The 19,775-nt window shown below is 36.7% G+C and overlaps 2 protein-coding genes across 2 annotated transcripts in view; both read left to right on the top strand.

Annotated features, from left to right (window-relative positions):
* Positions 1-671: 671 nt before the first annotated feature.
* LOC136801874 (dTDP-glucose 4,6-dehydratase-like) overlaps positions 672-19,775 on the top strand; it is a 28,258-nt gene continuing 9,154 nt past the window's right edge. The window contains exons 1-11 of the mRNA XM_067058537.1: positions 672-783; positions 1,468-1,529; positions 2,408-2,464; positions 4,623-4,769; positions 5,552-5,665; positions 9,086-9,177; positions 10,188-10,249; positions 10,751-10,803; positions 10,970-11,096; positions 11,298-11,383; positions 11,868-11,981. Of these exons, the coding sequence (XP_066914638.1) occupies positions 750-783; positions 1,468-1,529; positions 2,408-2,464; positions 4,623-4,769; positions 5,552-5,665; positions 9,086-9,177; positions 10,188-10,249; positions 10,751-10,803; positions 10,970-11,096; positions 11,298-11,383; positions 11,868-11,981 (948 nt within the window). The 5' untranslated portion in view covers positions 672-749. The remainder of the gene's footprint in view (positions 784-1,467; positions 1,530-2,407; positions 2,465-4,622; positions 4,770-5,551; positions 5,666-9,085; positions 9,178-10,187; positions 10,250-10,750; positions 10,804-10,969; positions 11,097-11,297; positions 11,384-11,867; positions 11,982-19,775) is intronic.
* LOC136801962 (uncharacterized) overlaps positions 16,331-19,775 on the top strand; it is a 5,224-nt gene continuing 1,779 nt past the window's right edge. Inside the window, exons 1-2 of the mRNA XM_067058660.1 lie at positions 16,331-17,160; positions 19,665-19,766. Coding sequence (XP_066914761.1) covers positions 16,591-17,160; positions 19,665-19,766 — 672 coding nt within the window. The 5' untranslated portion in view covers positions 16,331-16,590. The remainder of the gene's footprint in view (positions 17,161-19,664; positions 19,767-19,775) is intronic.

Here is a 19,775-nt window from a genome sequence, read left to right as displayed (position 1 = left end):
CTTGTTGATATGTATAATGACCATCAATATCAATGCATACTACACGTTATTTAAACAGAAATCAACAATTTTCTAAGCCTTTGGATGTGGATGTTTTTGAGCCTAAGAGTGTTTTTAAAGTTCTTATAAAGTATTCGCCATCTTATGTGTACTTTTGTATGATTTCTTAAGAAATCGAGCATTTTAGAGTTCATAAAGCTTGAGAATGTTCTTAACTTGTTCTTAATAAGTTTGCTTTGGAGGCCTTATGTTTTTTACGCCTTTAAAGTTTGTCCTTAATAAAAACGTGTATAATTTCTTTCTTTAATCGTCCACTTAACAAGTTGTTTACTGTTTTCTGGAGATATCAAGTGGAAATAATTTTATAAGAACATTCAAAATTTTTAAAGCCTTTAGATTCTTAACTTTTTGAGTGTTAGGATGTTCTTTACATGGTCTTAATTTCATCAATTTGTAAGTATTTAGGTCCATTTTCTTAAGAAATTGGGTGTTTAAGAGTCTGAGAAGCCTTAACATGTTCTTAACTAGTTTGACCTGTTCTTTTATCCAAGGCTTATTCTTGAAAATTCACTTCGAAAAGATATGTTCATGAATTTGAACAACTTTTCCGATTTTGGTCAAAAATATCATGCTTTTTATTTCGAACAATGTCCATTTTTCATCTTTGTTTTTCAGATAAAAAAATCAAAAACGAAAAAATAACCTATTTATTTATATTTTTGTAAACAAACACACAGACACAAACAAAGATGGGAGAAAAACCTTGTGTTTTAATATTGGGAGGTAGGTACAAGTCATTACCACTTGCTTGTATACAAATCACCTTAGGCTTTCTGCTTAGATAACTGAAGCTTTGAGAGGAGGCTCTTCATTGATTATATTAAATGCTTTTGTGCAAACTACCTCAACCTTTTCTAAGGGGAAATCCAACTTTCCAGAAAGGCTCTAAATAGTCTGGACCCATACAAATTTTTACTCCATTTCACAAAGCTCACATGAGATAAAAATTAGTATGGTAGAATTGGAGATTTTGAATTTGCCACCAGAAAAAAACCGTTTGAAAACTGGCCAATCAGAATTTTGTTGCATAAATTTTTCGGGAGAACAATAGACATAATCGGCCAATCAGAAGCGTTTCTACAAAAAATTGTAGAAATTTTTGTCCAAAACTACCCGTCTACTATCGAGTTCAGAAAAAATCGTGAGAAGACGGGGCCCCATCTAGGCTCTAAAGGTCTGGGGTAGGACATTTTCCGAGGTTTGAGTTTTCAGGGGGAATACCAAGAATTTGGTATTTGTGAACAAGATTGTAATGAAGATGGTTTCAGATATTGAGGGGATACAATATAAATGGGGGTTTGAGAGTATCCAACTGGGGTTTATTTGCCTAAACTTCCCTTCAATCCTTGAGAATCATAAGCATTCAACAGCTCAACTACTGCATTAATGATATTCTCTTCTTTGAAGGTTGTGGGTTTATTGGTCGACATTTAGTTTCACATTTATTGGAAAATGATGCTGTTAAAAAGGTATCAGATTGTTCTCTTTGCTACAAGGATAAGTGAATTTTCTGTGAGGCTAGTTATTGTTTAGTTACTTTCAGCCTGGCTTTATTCTGTTGTTTTTTTGTCTTCTTCCTTACTAATTTAACCCTTTAAAACTTGAAATTTAGCTTTTCAAGAGGGTCGTTCTTTATTTGGCTTTCTTTCTTTCTTTTTTAGTTCATTGTGGTTCTTATAACATAATACGAATTTTTTTTCATTCATTGAAATAATGCGAAATAGGTAAACGACCTATGAATACTCTGAATTAAGTAGACTGATTACATTTTGTCTATTTGGCCTTTCAGAAGTATGTCGCTGTCCGTGGTCATGTACCTTATCGGGGAAAAATTGTCTGGGTTTTAATTAGTCGGGGAAAAATTTCGTCACCTAGAGGCATTTTTGTCACTTTTCCCCGACCAAAATTTCAAATTCGTCACTTTTCCCCGACCAAATTTACAATTTAGTCACTTCCACCCGACTAAATTGTCCAAATGAATTGGTTTCCTTCACTAGCTCGAAAAATATCTTGTAATTTGACGTTAAAGCATTAACTTTAATTTTTGACTGGAGCGGTATAAAATTTTGGGTAAAAGTTTCAGTCAGGGATAAAAAATCGGGTAAAAGGTTTGGTCGGGTGATAAAATGTCGGGGAATAATTTCGTCACCCCCTCAAAATTTTCGTCACTTTCCCCCGACATTTTTTTCTCCGATAAGGTATGTCCGTTTTTGAAGAAGCTGTGCTTCGTCAATTCAAGTTAATTTCGAAAGAAACGGCGCCGTGTTACTTTTTTGAGTCTTCGCTTCTTGTATTGAATTGAAAAAGTCGTTATAATCACTTTTCGATTTCGCTCCTATCATTTCAGATATGTGTGGCAGACAAGTCAATACCCCAACTATCATGGCTGAACGAAGAACACAAAGTAAAAACGCTCTTAATTTTTATTAAGATATACGGTGGAGTCGCCATAACTCGAACACGAACGGGGAACACACATTTTTCTGAATTAAGGAAAGTTCGAGTTATGGTGATTGGTTTATACCGTCATGGACAAAAGGTTGTAGACAAATGAAATTTCAGTGAAAAATGATGAGAAAGAGCAAAATGATTCTTCAATGTGTCTGAAAGGGGAGGGAAGTTAAGAAAAACACTTTTGTAGTCGTTGCATTGCTTTTGAATTGCTTTTGAGGGAACCACAAGCAAAAAATCAGCGTTTTGATACTGGTTAATCAAGTTAATGTGGTTAGCCCTTTTGTGGTTAGCCCTTTTGTGGTTAGCCCTTTTGTGGTTAGCCCTTTTGTGGTTGCCCTTTTGTGGTTAGCCTTTTGGGTTAGCCCTTTTGTGGTTAGCCCTTTGTGGTTAGCCCTTTTGTGGTTAGCCTTTTGTGGTTAGTTAGCCCTTTTGTGGTTAGCCCTTTTGTGGTTAGCCCTTTTGTGGTTAGCCCTTTTGTGGTTAGCCCTTTTGTGGTTAGCCCTTTTGTGGTTAGCCCTTTTGTGGTTAGCCCTTTTGTGGTAAGCCCTTGTGGTAAGCCCTTGTGGTTAGACTGTAGTGGGTGACTTTGATAGACTTCTTGGGAACCTGTTTTTGATCGATATTGAAGTATTTTGCAAATATTGCAGCAGAAGTCTACAAACCTTTTGTCCATGATTGTAAGGCATTGTTAACTGAAGGACCACGAAAACTTGTTCGAGTTCATGAGACAATCGAGTTGAATAACCAGGTTATATCATAAATAAATAAATAAATATATTTATTGCCGACCCAAAAAAATATCAGCGTTTTGATTGGTCGAGAGCATCGAGATATTTGCGATATTTCATATTTCTTTAGTCTGGAAATATGACCGCGTTGACTTTTGGGGGACTGGGTAAGCGGCGGGAGAAAAATCAAAACAAAGCAGCCGAAAAGAACTGACTTTCGGAGAAACTGACTTGGGAATCAAACATCAAAGGGGGAAACGCAACAAAAATATGTTCAGATTAACTTTTACTTTGGAGTTCTTCCATAAAAGACACTAAAATCAAATCTGATGAACTAAGAATTTATTATAAAACTACTTGACACCACCCAAATATTTTCAACTTGTGGCAAATTTGTCCGTGTGATAACCAAACAGTTTTTTATTAATGCATGCAAAAAAACTTGAGATTCTTGAATATTTGCCAATAAAATTTCTCATAACATAACAAGGAAAGTGTATCTTGTATTAAACCAAATAACGAGTGATTTTTATAAAAGTTCTCTCCTAATTCTCGTTCTCGACAACAACGTAACGTCCTTGACTTTTCAACTCAACAATCATTATACATCTTCCTTCTAAAATTCGAAACATTTAGAGCTTGACGATAATCAAGAAAGTATCCAAATTGTTTTGCTGTTGAAAAAAATGTTGTTCTTTAACCATTTTTACAAGCATACATTTCCATCGTGGGACTCCTTTCCTCTGCTATTCTTTCCCATGGCCATGTCATCGAAACAAAAACATAGAAAAAGACTGAATGTTATCAATCTGATTAATCCAATGATGGAGGGTTCCTTCTCTATCGAAACCACACTGTACATCATCTGCATTTTGAATTATCAATCTAGAAACTTTCAAATACATCTCTGAAAAATCTGCAACTCTTCAAAACAAAACTTCTGGATCGAAAATGATCGAAAAATGTTTCTCTATTTTGTTTTTGTGTGAATATTTTCGGCGGGAAGTTATCGAATGTTATTTTGTTCGAATCTAACGTTCGAATTAGATTTTCGAATAAAAACATTCGAAAGTACACAGAAGCAGAAGAAGGCGGAAGTAAGTTTTAATTTAAAACAAAAAGAGGACAATTTTTTTGAGTCGACAATAAATTAGTTATCACATGACTTCTCGTGCAATACTCGATATTTTACTCGTTCCGAGATTTTACCGATATTTTTCCTCGCCTAAAGGCTCAGAAAAATATTACGGAAAAATCTCGGTACTCGTAAAATATTTCTCGTATTGCACTCGAAGTCATGCGATAACTAGTACATATATTACAGTGTGTATTTCACTTTTAAAATATCTTCAATATTCATAACTTCTCCATCTTCTTTAGAAACTATACGACGACGAGCGAGTGGAATTCCGTCAAGCAGATTTAGTGAAACAAACACACGTCGATCGCGCCTTCAAAATGGACGAATATTCCTTCGATTACGTCGTCAATCTGGCTGCGGAAACGGAATATGGACAAAGTGACGAAGTAAGTATGAACAAATTTAAAACTACGGAAAACAGTAGCTGAGGAAAAAAAGCTGTATATCTGTTTGGCTTGTTGACATTAAATACAGTTATGACAAATATTTCTTAGTAGCATATATAGTAGAATATAGTCCAGTAGAATTAGGTTTTTACTCTAAAATATAATATTATTGGCTGAAATTTGGCGCATAAATACCTTGTGGGTCCTAGAACCACCAGAACCTTACCCTACTTGTTTACCTTTTTTTGGAGCATGTTGTGATTCTGTCATATGCAATATTGAAACCATGAGCTATTCTTGATATGCGTAAGTCATTTTTCTAGCGGAAACACCCTAAAAAAGCCGGGATTTGACCTCTCTCTGTTACTAAAAATATTTTGGGTGCTTCCGTTAAAAAATATGACGTCATCTTGACTTACGCATATCAAGAATTGACGATGCCTGACTGTAAAGACCCACTTCTCATAGAGACCCGGTGAGGCGCCCTCCCACAGGAAATTGGCCAAAATATCGTTTCCAGTGGAAGATTATACTCAAATTTTGTTCCCGCTGAAAAATAATCAAATTAAAAAATCCTCACTGCAAAATATTGTGCCAATTTTTCCATCCCCACTGAATTTTCTGCCTTGAAAACAAAAATAATTGAAATCCCCAGCCATAAAAAAATGGCGATATCAATCCCCGTCGAGTTTCAGTCTGTAGTTCTTCCCCCACTGATGGTTGAAAAAATCCTATTGGGTCTGTGAGAAGAGATGTCTGTAACCTACTTGTTGCTTTTCAAGGTCTACAAAGAGCACGTTTACCAACTGAGTATAAACTGTGCGAAGAAAGCTGCAGAATGTAAAATCAAACGATACATCGAAGTCTCTACTGCTCAAGTTTACTCTAGTGACAAGGTATTGTGTACTAATGTTTGCTTTATTACCGGATGCGCCACAAAAAAAGTTTCTCTCAATAAAGTGAATTTTCTCGAGTTCTAAAAATGTTCAACGAAACAATTTGCAATGAGGAGGGAATACATAAATTAATACATTTAAAATAATACATTTATCCAATTTGGTCCATTGCATTAAAAGTTACGATCAGAAAGTGCTCGAAAATGTTAAAGATCGACATATCATCGAAAAAAAATCGACAAACTGACTTTAAATGAAGAAACTTTTTTACGACGCATCCGGTTTGACTTTTTCGGGCAGAAACTTTCACGTTTTTCGCGATTTTGATCCTTTTTTGCGAAAGTTTCTGCCAGGTAAGAAATTAAACCTGAAAAACGCGAAAAATAAACTTTCCTACTCAGTTTTGCACTGTTAGCTAAATTCTTGCGTGTTTTATGCGTTTTTGTTACCAAAAAAGGTAAATTTTATATGAATTCGCGAAAGTTCTATCTGTGAAATTTCGGCTAAAACCATAATTCGCGAAACTTAAATTCGCGAAATTTCGCGACTTTTTTTTTACTTCGCGAAACTTTATGGCCAGAATAAAAACATACTGGTTTAAAATATTTCGCTCTCTCTTAGAGCATCTTCAGTTTTTTTGAATAACAAAGACGTTTAACAATTATATTTAACGACGCTAGAACGGCATTTCAATGACTTCTTCAGTTGTTGACGTCACGGAACATCTGGTACACTTCTTTCGCGTATCCGTGGCAGTCTTTGTTGAGACCTGATGGAGCCAGAGTTTGGAGTCTGCACATCCATTTATCTTCGGCTCGTTCTCTTTCTGCGGAGGATGAAAAGTCACTTTCTAGGATCATCACCTCAAGGTCAGCAAAGGAGTGGTCGCGATGGAAATGTTCTGCCAACTCTGAATTTTTCGGTCTCTTTCCAATGTCGTAGCGGTGCTTTGAAAAACGCGTTGACAGGGCTTCTCCTGTGTGACCAACGTACAACTTGTCATGGATCTTGCATCTGGCTGCATACACAACGTTCTTCGTTTTGCAGCTTCCACCATTGGTTACACGTTTAGTGATACCATTGTGAGTGATTTCCGATTGGGTGACAATGTTCGGGCATAGCTTGCATTTACCACACGGTTTCGTGGTGTTTTGACGTGGTGGTCTTTCCAAGATATCATTTCGCACGATTTTGTTGGCGATTGTTTTTCGGCGGCGGAAGGCGACTGTTGGAGTTGAAGGGAAGACGCGATAAGTTGATGTCGTTTTTGATGATGTTGAAGTTTCGACGAAGAAGTGATGATGCTGAGAGCTGGATGCCATGTGCAGACGAAGATGGATTGTTGATCTTGTTGATCTTTTTCTTTTGAACGAAAGAGAGATTCCCGGCTGCTCTTCAGGACGTCTTTGTACGCGTTTTCAACAACATCGTGTCTGTACCCTCTTTTCAGAAAGTACTGAAGGAGTTGTTTGCCATGGTTGATGTAGTCAGCTACGTTCGTACAAATTCGACGGATTCTGATGAATTGTCCCTTCGGGATGTTTCTGATGACATGGTTTGGATGACAAGATTTGGCATTGAGGTATAAGTGTGCATCTGTTGCCTTGGAATACACGCTGTTCCGTGACGTCAACAACTGAAGAAGTGATTGTAATGCCGTTCTAGCGTCGTTAAATATAATTGTTAAACGTCTTTGTTATTCAAAAAAACTGAAGATGCTCTAAGAGAGAGCGAAATATTTTAAACCAGTATGTTTTTATTCTGAGTTTTACTTCGTCCGCATTGCTGAATTGAATTGAAACTTTCTGCCCGCGAAACTTTCTGCCCTTAAAGCATAAATAAGTATTTAACCCCGGTTTTTGCCATTAGTAACAAATTTAGGCGAGAGAAGAATTGTTTAAGAAGCCACTTCTACAGTGTTTCAATCTTTCCGCCTGTAAACGGAAAACCGTCCAAATCGGAAACAAATACACCATGTTCCGTCTTGCTACAATCAGTGCCAAAATATATTAGCAATTTTGGGTATTTTAACGTTTTTCAAAATTTAAAGGTCGGGTGAGAATTGCAGTTTCAGTACTTCCACTTTGCTTCGTTGGATTTTTCGATTTGGGAGGGGTTAATTGGCTTCCAGGCTCATATACTCAGCCATATTGGAACATTTTTGAGCCTTTAGATCCTGAGATCCTAAGGTCTTAAGTCTGATGTTGAAACTCAGAGTTAAAACTCTACTTCCGAACTGTACTTCAAAGCACTTAAAAATCACTTGCGATTTTAAAGTTTTGAGAGAATTCCCCTTTTGTGCCAAATATATCGGCGCCGATTGTAGTAAAAGGCTTTTCGGTTGAACTGGCCATACAATTTTAAGGTTTGCATCGATATTCACATAATCTAGGTGTAACTCTGCTACAGCCAAAAACTGCGGTGTTTCTGTAGAAAATATTACTTAATGAACATCACATTAATTGGGATACGGGTCCTACTCCAGATAAAGCCCTTTTATCAAGTAGGAATATATTGTTACCTTATCGGCCAAAACTTAGTCGGCCTTAATTTTAGTCGGCCTTAATTATTTTTCGGCCCTAATTTTAGTCACCTCGTCAAAATTTAGTCACTAAGGTCGACTAATAATTAAGACGGACTAAAAACTATATATTCGTATTCATTCACAAAGAATTTGTTAAAGTAAAACCGATATGAAAAGTGGGTTAAGGAAAGCTTAATTATAAACTTTTGATTTGGCCCAAATGTTAGTCGGCCCAAATTTTTAGTCACCAAGCCAAAATTTAGTCACTTAGGACGGACTAAGTTTTGGCCGATAAGAGTAGTTCGGTACGCACGACACTAAAATACCATATTCGCTCGAACTTAACTTTATCAATGATGAATTTCATAACATGACTAATCAACAGTAGCATCGTATTTTGTTCATTCTACTGCAATGAATTGATTGAGTGGTAAAATTTTATGATAGATAGATAGATAGATATGCCCTCCGATGCATTGGAATGGGTCCTACCCACGATGGAGTAGGAATCACAGCGCAAGCAGACATTGCAACCCTGCAGATGTGAGCTTCCGAGCCATGGTGTATACCACGACACTCGAACTACACGGGAGAACGGATGTCCTCTTAGGTGTAGAACCTCCTAAGTGTCTCAGCACACCACAATGTCTGGAATATCTACCCATACTCTTGTATCAGAGTTATGGCACCCAATTCCTGTCACATGACATGGGTTGACCCGAGCGAAGGAGTATTCACTTGTCAAGTGAATCTTAGTGCCACGGTGGGTATCGAACTCGGGCCTCCTGGACAGAAGTCAAGCACGATAACCACTATACCACTACGCCACTAACCACTATACCACTAGGTAAAATTTTATGAAAAGTGAATTAATTTTCTTTTTTTGTTCATTATAGAAAGCAAGCGACGAAGGTAGTAAAACAGCTCCCTGGACATGTATCGGCAAGTTTAAACATGAAGTAGAAAATGAACTCAAAAATATCGAAGGGTAAAATTTTATCATAAAACTTTCAAAATTCTATTTTGATCAACGCTATATCTAAACTAGAACCCAGTCCCTTAGTTCGCTTTATTATGATTCTGATAGTAATACATATCCAAAATTTTCAACATAAAATCATAGCATTTGTCATTTTTCATTTGATAGCTGACGATTCGATAAAGATGAAACTTAAAGTACTATCATAATTCAATTTTGTTTTTTCTTGTACACTGTATGAAGCTCTGGTCCTGATCATCGAGCACTCTTTAATGGAATCATCTCTCACTTCTGATTCTAATATGCTTACGAAAAGTTGTAGCAAAGTCTATCAGTAATATCAAAAGTGGTGCGAGATCGTCGTACGAGATAGACCGGGGTTTCAAACCATAGATTTATAAAGCTTTTGCTGAAAAGTGTGCCGTGGTTAGATAGGAAATCCTACCTAGGTCACGTGACATTACAATAGACTTTCAGCGCTCGACCAATAGGAAGCTTCACGGGTTTTCGAAAACAATAGCAGCAATATTTTTTGCGATATTTACTTTTTTTTTTTGGGGGGGGGGTTTGTAGGGGTTCGAAATACCGTTTTCCCGTCAAAATTTTTGCTGAATCGCGGAATCCCGAAAATTGAAAAAATAATAACACCGTCACACCGGCTTGTACAGGGCAAAAATGTACCTAAATACCGTCACCGTCTGATTTTAAAATACCGTTTTCCCGTCTCTTTTTTCGTCAAATCCCGTAATACCGTACTAAAAAAGGGCAAATCCCGTCACACCGTAAAAGTACAACCCCCCCTTTTTGTTTGCTTGGAAGAGCGACATAGTCGAAGGTCGACCACCATTCGACTTCGATGTTACTGTCTCTTTTGAATTGTTGACTTTATCTTGGGTTTTTTAGAACGAGCTAAATGGAGGGGTCGCAAATTACATTGACGTATTATTACCCGTGTTACTCTTGTAATTTACGACCTGCAATCTGCGATTCAGCCTTTAAGATTTTATTTGTTATTTCAGGCTGAATTACGTCATCGTTCGACCAGCTATTGTTTATGGTATCGGAGATGAAAAAGGCTTGAGTAAGTCTTTTCTTACAAAATGTGTTTAACCAATTGAATTATTTTCCTTCAATAGGTGTAAAATTAAAAGAAAGTTTTCCTATAGTCATTCGATGAACGTTATACATGTTTTTTTTTCTTTTATAAGCCTAACGTTTATAAGCATTATACAGGCTCAGTTTTTGGTACCTAAACAATGGATATATTGTTTGAGAACAATAGAATGCCATGCTAATGCGAGCCTGAGATAGGGGTAGGCACTTGCTTATTAAAAACATGTAGTCTATAGTTTTCAGAAATATATTTTTGTTGAATTTCGGCCTAAATGAAGTTCTACGAACATAAAGGGTGCGAAGTGCTTGAAAACGCTAAGAATTAAAATGCTTATTAGGACCCGAGAAAATACACTTGAGAGAAACCTTTGGTGGTTACTGCAGTCACCCATATTATTATTAGAGGTCTCTAATCCTTGACCACAAGTCATGACTTTTTATCATTAAATGATGCTTTTTCATTTTCCAGCTCCAAGGTTGATCGTAGCGGCTGTTTATAAACAATTGAAAGAGAAAATGAAGGTTCGATTTATTTTACTTTTAGGAAAATTGAGCTCTACTGACCATTTCTTCTTAATATTTTTTGTAAAGCTGCTGCAGTAGTTAAGCTTGATAAAAATGAAAACGAAAACGAAAACTTTTGTAAGCTTTTATTGATATTAATAACAAGGCCACGTTTTGTTTTTAGTTACTTTGGACCAAAGACTTGCAAATGAATACAGTTCATGTCCAAGATGTAGTTAGAGCCTTATGGTACATGTGTCAAAACGGCCAGAGTGGAGAGGTTTATAATTTAGCAGATTCTGGGGAAACAAGTAAGTTTCGATTTAATCCTTTTTTTGGTGGTTGAAATTATTTGATCCGAATCGAAGTCTAAAAGACATTGGAATTCATGATATCCATGACGTAATGTTTTATACGGAAGCACCAATGATAGCCCGGATTTTTCTGGGTGTAAACGTTACGCCATGAAGATCACGAATGAGTGGGTAATTATTCAATTCTTTTTATTTTAGCACAAGGAAAGATCAGCGATTTGGTGTGTCAAATTTTCGACATTCAATACGACTTTTTCGGTTCCGTTATTTCCAACATGGCAAAGGTAATCTAATACACGTAGGAAATAAAGAATTAAGAAATAAGAACAAGCTACAAAAACATACAGGTTAAGAACATTAAAAGGCTTTGCAGACTCTTAAACCACCCGATTTCTTAGGAAAATAGACAAAAATACTCACAAAATGTTGAAAAGATGCTAAGAACATTTCTAGGCTTCGAGATCAAAAGGTTACGGGCTATTCTATTTTATATCCATACAGAGGAAATCTCCGCTTCCAGGGTTATTTTTCAGAGGGTATAAAAGGGTTCTCAAACTTCCAGGGGGTAAGAGACTGATTTTTAGTTCGTCCACCCTAGGGTTTTTTTGCAAATGCATTATTTTCCAGGGTGTATTCACACATTTTAAAGAATTTCTTTTGACTTGAATAAAGTTCGCCCACCCCCTGTATGGATATTAAATGGAACAACCCAGTGTAACTAGTGAAACGATCATCGACTCTATGAACCACGCCTTATTCTCTTTCTAGCTAAACATGTCAAGTGTAGTACAAGACTCCAACGAGAAACATTTACAGCCATGGTCAGAAGCCTGTAGTAATGATCAAATTGTCCACACTCCACTATCGCCTTATTTAGACAAGGTATGCTGCTCTTTCAAATGCTTTAAACTAGGCTTTTGTTTTATTTGAGCGACCGTAGTGCAGTGGTAGAGCATCCGGCTACGGTGCATAAGGTTGTGTGTTCAACCCCCAGCCGGGTCATACCAAAGATTCCCAAAATGGTACTTGATGCCTCTCTGCTAGATGCTCAGTAACTAAGAGAAGGATCAAGGACAAGTGGAGCAATCCAGGGAGAAAGGGTGGCGCCCTCCTCTACTTTCTGGTAGCAACTAGACTTTGTTTTATACATATTCCAAAATAATGCCCCCTGGACTGTTTTTGACAACGTGGATACCTATTAAGTTGGAGAAAGAGCCCAGGTGTACAATTTAATTTTCAGTTTAAGGACAATTTACGTCTTTCGAGACCAACAATTTTTAAAATTTTGACCCTTAACTGAGAAGCTGTTTAAAATACTAAGATCTGTCGTTCGAACAAAATCTTGAATTTTTTTGAAGATCAAGCTGGGGAGCATTAAATTTAATGTATAACCGGTATCGTAGGCTGTCTACACGTTTTTTTATAAGAACAAACTATATTGAAACATAAGTTTTCGATGGCCAAAATATTAAGAATAAGTTAAGAACGTTTCGAATCAAATCAGTTTGGTTTAGTCCTAAGATGTAACGGGACCCTAAGGGGGAACCCTACTAAATTGAATATTTACGTGAAGGTTTCTTTATCGTGTAAATCGTTTGATGTTTTCAACAGCTGTGATGCATAGGTGTCCTCAGAGACATTTCCAGAAGTAGCTGACACCGCTGCTAATTTTTGTTCCAGATCAAGCGTTTTATTTTGTAATTTAACATATTCTTGGCGTAATAAATTGAGATGTTTCTGTAGTTTGGCAGCTTCACTGTCACCTGTAATAAATAGAGAATGAGGTAAAAACTAGGTTTGTTTGTTGTTCTATGTACCTGTTGAACAACAAATACTATTAAACTAATGTATCTACCATAAAAGAGGAAGAAGCCTTCAAAATTCGTTCTCTGGAATTCGAAAAGATCCAATGTAATACAATTTGCTAAAAACACTGGGCTCAAAAACAAACCAAAGGTTCTATTAATTAGTATAGTAGTAAATGTAAAGTAAATATTTAACAATGAAAAGCACTGCATACATACCCATTATGTATTGGAATTAATTCTGGGTTATTGTTACCTAAAATAAGAAATAAAAGACAGGTAGGTCAGCAGTTTTCTATAACATTCCAAAAAGGTTACAACTAGGGTCTTAAACTCAACGTACATAAAGTTATTGAAACTTACAAGTAGGCTTTTCCTTGAAAACACAACCCTTGGTTTACTTTTTTGTAATAAAAATCTCCAGTATAGAGATTTTAAAGAATCGTTCTGTAATGTAATATACCAATTAGGGCCTTTTGAAGCATATCAACAGCTTTTATGATTATGAAAAAAGCATTTTAGGAAAAATTAAGCCTATTTTATTGAACATTTGACAGCTCTGCTCCCATCAGCAGGACTGAAACCAGTCAAATCATTTGTATTGGATAGTCCCACAGGGTTTAAGTTAGGGCAATTTATAATCATTTCAGTCCTATGGGCAGTTTAGAATAAGCATGACTGTTGTTGAATGTAATTCAATATATATAGTGGGTTAAAGGTGAAAAGGTCTAAAGTATCGGAAAAATGCATTATTTTGAGTCTGGATTGAGATGAATGGGCTCTTCCAGAAAAAATTCGTTCATGGGGGGGTGGAGGATGAATTGTCCAGGGGTATTGAAAAAATACCAAAAAATTGCCATGTCCAGGGGGTAAATTCCAATGTCCAGGGGTAATTTTTTGTGTCCACGGGGTTGATTTGATGTTTGTCCAGGGGTATAACCCGTGTCCAGGGGGTTAAAAATCAAAATGTCCAGGGGTAATTCATGAAAAAAAAATGTATCCTCCACCCCCCATGAACGGATTTTTTCTGGAAGAGGCCAATGACGAAGGTTTTACCGTCGTTCATTTTTTACTCAAATAATTTGTAAATAGTTCCCTTTATCTTGAAATTTAGAAATACGAGCAAAAGAGAATCAAATTTGATATTTGATATCTAGATTATATAGTGTTAAAATACGGTAAATTTTCATGAAAAATATTTTGTCGCATCCACAGGAAAGTTCAAATTTTTAATTATCAGGAAATCGGGGAAACCAGTTCACCATGTGGATAAAAAACGTACAGAATGAAATCTGACAGAAGGTTTCAACAAGATTTATTGAGATAAAGCTACAACAGGGTGTCTATGGATTTTTTGGGGGGATTTTCAAGGTTTTCAAGGTCTCGTAGACACCCTGTACAAGAGGTTCATTACTTGCAACCAAAAGCGAAAGTTGTTGGGAAAGAAAGAGTAAACGCAAGACAGAAAGTTTGTTTGTGTTGATCAGGAAAAAAAGACCAAGGAAGCAGACCTGACTATTATTATTCAATCAACTGTTTTGATTATAGCAATACTCGATTGTATCAAATAGCTTCGATTTTGTAAAATATGATTCCTGTAGCAGCGCGTCAAAATAATTTGAAATGGAGTTTATCTCACCAATTAATAAAACACGCAATTCACGTGCTAAAACCACTTTCGTTTTCTCCGACCAACCAAAATGCACGATATGAATTACTTGAGAAAACCCAGGGCGAAGGCACACAAAATGGCGTTTTTCTTAAATATATATGATAGTAATTGGTTATCGAAGTAATCAATTGGTTATGGAAGTAATTAATTGGTTATGGAAGTTATCAATTGGTTATGGAAGTAATCAATTGGTTATCGAAGTAATCAATTGGTTATGGAAGTTATCAATTGGTTATGGAAGTAATCAATTGGTTATCGAAGTTATCGCAAGTAATCAATAACAATCAAAGTACTCGAATGATTATCGAGTCTTCGAAGGGTTGTTAAGAAAGTGATTGAAGACTCACTCGAAATTCAATTGTTAATCGATATGTAGTAATATTAGCATACTTTCATGCAAAAAAAACAATTAATGATCCAATTTTTCAGAAAGTCCAAAAAACCCGTTTTTTAGCCGTTTTTTTGGCCCAAATTTGCCCAAAAACATTTTTTTTCGAAAATTGGGCTCTGTCACATTCGAGGGTTTATAGTTATACATCTTTGTGCAAAAAATCATAAAGAATGAAAGAGCCAATCTCGAGAAAAGCTAATACCTACAAAGTCCAAAAAACCCGTTTTTTAGCCGTTTTTTAGCCCAAATTTTCCCCCAAATTTTTTTTTTCGAAAATCGGGCTCCGTCACATTTTGGCCACTACCATTTTGCACCTTTGTACCAAAAATCAAAAGATTCCTATGATTCAATCCTGAGAAAAGTTGGTAACAGACGGACGGACGGACAGACGGACGGATTTTTTTTTCTGGACGTGGAAAATGATTGAGCAGCGTAGGCGGAAGGGTGTGATTTTGCACCCTTGAACCACGCAGTAGTCATGATATCTTTGTTAGATAAATACTAGACGGTTCCCGTCGTCGCAAACGCCGGTTAACGGTTTTGCTTGTACATCAAAAGCTTTTAAAATACTATAATGTGGTTTAATTCCTGACATCGTTTTGGCTTAAAATGCCGAATACAAAAAAAGTTATACTTCTAAACTTTCTACATTAGTCAAAATTTTGTGTCTGTAAGCCTCGATGATATGTCTTTTTAAGATAACGGAAGTTACTGTTCAATGAAATGCCATAGTGACCCTGTCAAAATTATCGAGGGTACCCGTCGTTGCAGACGCCCAAAGGTGTCTGAGTTGGTGAGAGGGTTGCTTCTAGGAAAAGAAAAGGCCTTAGTTGTGAAGGAGAGGCTCGCGCTTTACGATCGAGCACTGAAGGTTTTCCAGTTGTTGGCTTCACATGCGGACAGCTAAAGACCGGCGCATATGCAATGCAACCAACATTGAAACCTTTTTAAATAATGCTAGACGAAGTTTAATCATCAAACAACAATGTTGGATTTTGTTGCGAGTGTTGATATAAAATAATTCGAAATCGTGCAACAAAAATGCCACACCTTTTTATTTGAAACTTTGTGACGTCGCACTCGCAGTACTTTTTCATGAAATTGACGTCAGAACTTTTTTCGTTTACAAATAGCAGTGTAGAGTCTTCTCTAATCCGAGTTTTCTACGCTTGTCAAACTTAGCGCGAGACTTTTTGTATCGAAGGTGGATAGGTTTTCCAGCCGCGGCGTTCAAATTTTAGAAACCTTAACATATGTTACTGGGCTAGCGTTACAGACATTTTTCATAAACTCATTTAGTATAGTAAGATATTTGACGTATCATAGCAACAAGACAAGCTTTTGACGGCTTATTAGTTACATTGTATATTTGACGTCAATTTACTACTTTGAACTAGTTTTATCTACTTTGACGTCAAAAAAAGTTTAAAAATTTGTACAACAGCTTTGAAAACTTCCTTTTCTACAAACAACTCAACGAAACAAGACGTCAGTCTTAACGCAACATTTTCATTCGAAGTAAACGCTCAAACTTCATCGAAGAATTCCAGCGTTCAATATAACACATTTTAAACAACGAGGTACGGACCATAAGACCGCTTCTAAACATTTCAACACAACAAAATGTCTGGTCTCTCCACTCACAAAACCAGCTCAACGGGTAAATATGAGAACACCGAACAACACCCGAAGACTAACAAACAAAAATTGATTGATGCTTCCCGCAGTGTCATCAATATGGATTCTGGCATCAGTCCAAACCAACACGAAATCATATTACGACACCTGGAGAAGCTCGAGAAGAGCTCCCAAGGGAACCTTCGAAATCCCCCTATCACGACATGTGGATCACTCAGCAGTCAACAGACATCAATCGAGCGCTTAGCTCAAGATTTAACAAAATCCACCTATGACAATTCTTCAACCGCCCAGCTTCTGCAGTCGTTGTCAGTTCTTCAGGGTGAGAGATCGGACATTCCTGCTATGAGGAAAGACATCGATTCTCTAAAACGCTCAGTCGATAGCACGCACACCATCTTGAAACATTTGTGCGTTGTGGTGATGGAGGGGAACAAATCATCCGGTGCTGAACCGCCCTCGACGCCCAATGGCGTTCCCATTGAAGAACACGAAAGGGTGGTGTCTGAAAAAGACGAACAAATCCAACGTATAAAACAACATGCTGATACCATGGTAAGATTTTTTGATTCCTTAAATTTTCAACAAGATCACATCCAGAATTACAATAATTATTCTTTTTCGGGATTCTATCCCTTTACTAGTGCTTTAGAAGCTGGCAACTTATAATTATATTTGAAGTGTCCCCTCACTTGTAGCACAATGAGCCTTTTTTTTTTTTTTTTTTTTTTTTTTTTTTTCTTTATTGAAACATAAACACAGGGTACATTACGAACATATAATACAAAATACTACTAAACATTAATATAGTCCCTCCCTCCGCTAGAAACTTAAGTTATATCGCCAGAGGCAAGGCTATGAAGAAAGGAAAAAGTAAAACAAGGTGTGACGTGGAGAGAGCTATGGTTGTAGTAGACTAAAATAACGCACCACTGAACCTTCCAGATTCATGGATATATTCAACGACAGAAAAAATTATAGTTTGATTTAAAATTAAAGTCAAGCTTTCATCACCGTATAATAAAAACCGACAAAAATAAGAAGGGTTCAGTGGGAGGAAAATAACCTAAGTCTTGTAGTTTGTCGAATAGAGATTGTCTCGCAAGGGAATATATATAGAGCAGTGCAGAAAAAAGTGCTGAGTATTTTCAACTGAGTTAGTTCGACAACCACAAAAGGGTCTAAAGTATCACGAAAACCATGCCTAAATTTGTGCTCGTTCAGATGACTGAACCCTACCCGAAGTCGATTTAGAAAGACTACACCTTGATTGTCAGAAACATCAAAAACACGAGATTGTTTGGGTCTCAAAAATTTTAAAATTGCATTCTTAAAGGTCTTAACAGAAGGTAGATCTCTTATATTCGCGCCCAGGACATTCCACTGTGATATGCAGTAAGGAAAAAAAGTATTACGAAAACGCTCAGTTCGTATATTAAGAGGATAAATAGGATTTCTTGTTCTTATGTTAACTGGCTCTGTAAGCCTTGCTGGCAGATAGTTACGTAAGTAAGACGGAGCTTGGTTATTTATGATTTTATAGAAAAATATGAGCCTTCGTTACCCTAAGAAGATTTTGAAGCTTAGAAGTGGTTTTCAGTTTCTGTGTTATTCATGTACTCAGCTCAATACTTAAATCAAAATACATTGATAGAACAAGGAAGTCTTTTGTTGCGCTTGCCGTGGTAAAGTGGTAGTCGACCTTGGCTTCTGTGCAGGAGGCCAGGGTTCGATTCCTACTCACGGCAGTTCACTTGGCAAGTGAACGTTCCTTTGCCCGGGTCAACCCATGTCATGTGAGGGGAATTGGGTAGTCAGTTCAAAGTGCTGACGGGACGCTCATTAGTAAGCGTCTATCGTTGCGAGAATAGGCCTCTAAAGCCTCCTGCAACTCAACCGAATAGAAATAGAAATAGAAATTGTTTTCGTTATTTCTCAGTCCTGTAGATTAGTGTAAATGTATATATGGCGCAGTAGTGTATGTAGATATAAAACTAGATTGTCGTCCGGGGTTCTCACTCGAGGGGGTTGTGCTCACTTGGAAAGTGAAAGTAACTTCGCCCGTGTCAACCCATGTTTGTGATAGGAAATTTGGCAAACAGAAACTCAAGTAACCTGTCTGGATCGATTCCACATTATAAAACCTGTTGATAATGTTGCAAATTTGCTAAAATTCGCGAAATCAAATGGTCGTGAAAAAAATGAATATTGTTGATTCGCGAAATTAAATTTCCGCGAAATATAAAAAATTTCGCGAATGGCCTGACTCGTGCAATCTAGTTTTACAAGTTTAAAAGTACTCTTGTCTCCCGAATAGACGGGGGGGGGTTGTCCGAATAAGCAAGGGGCAGGAAAATTTTCTAAATTCTAATAAGTGGGGGGGGGGGTAATTGCAAGACAGATCTTTTTTAACTGATATCAATTTCAACAACAAAAATGAAACTTTAACAAATGAACACGTAAAATAAGAACCAATACTGACCTATACTTTGATAAAATGTTAAATTATTCGAATTTAATTACCGGAAGGGGGTCTTAATAAAGAGCGGGGGTGGATTTTTTCCTCTTAACAATTAGCGGGGGGACGTCTATCTGGGAGACAAGAGTAGCTTTAACTTTTTTTAAATTTATAGGTTTTATCTCAAAATCAGGAATATTGTTTAATAACGTGACTTACGTGATGCACTTTTCTAGTCAATCAGGCATTATTAACATTAAATCAAAATCAGTTTATTTGAAATATTATTCGAACTACTTTTTCAAACCTAATGTATGATAGCTCAAGATTCAAGTTAGAGCATCCTCTAAACGATTAAAAAAGAATGAACAGAAAATTTAAATCCTGAGGCTCGTAATATCTCGACATACTGTTTTTTTTGGTGGGGAATTTGCTTGGTTTGATTTTAACTGTAGCCTAACTGTGCCTAGCCTGTAGACGAAAACCGCGCCGAGAATAAATGTTCCTCGTAAGTTCATTACCAGTCCTCTAAAAAGCCGACCGCGCCGCTAAGGTTTGATAGGTGGCGAATCTACAAGCATTATGTTACATTTTTTTATAGTTCGACGAATATCGATGTCACATCGAGAAACTCAAGGACGAAAAGGCATTATTGGCTGGCGAAGTGATAAGCCTTAAGACAACAATGTCTAATGTCTTTACGGCTGAGATA

This window comes from Clytia hemisphaerica, unplaced genomic scaffold (genome assembly GCF_902728285.1).
Source record: "Clytia hemisphaerica strain Z4C2 unplaced genomic scaffold, Clytia hemisphaerica genome assembly, whole genome shotgun sequence".
NCBI lineage: Eukaryota > Metazoa > Cnidaria > Hydrozoa > Leptothecata > Clytiidae > Clytia > Clytia hemisphaerica.
This window is presented reverse-complemented; position numbering and strand designations above follow the sequence as displayed.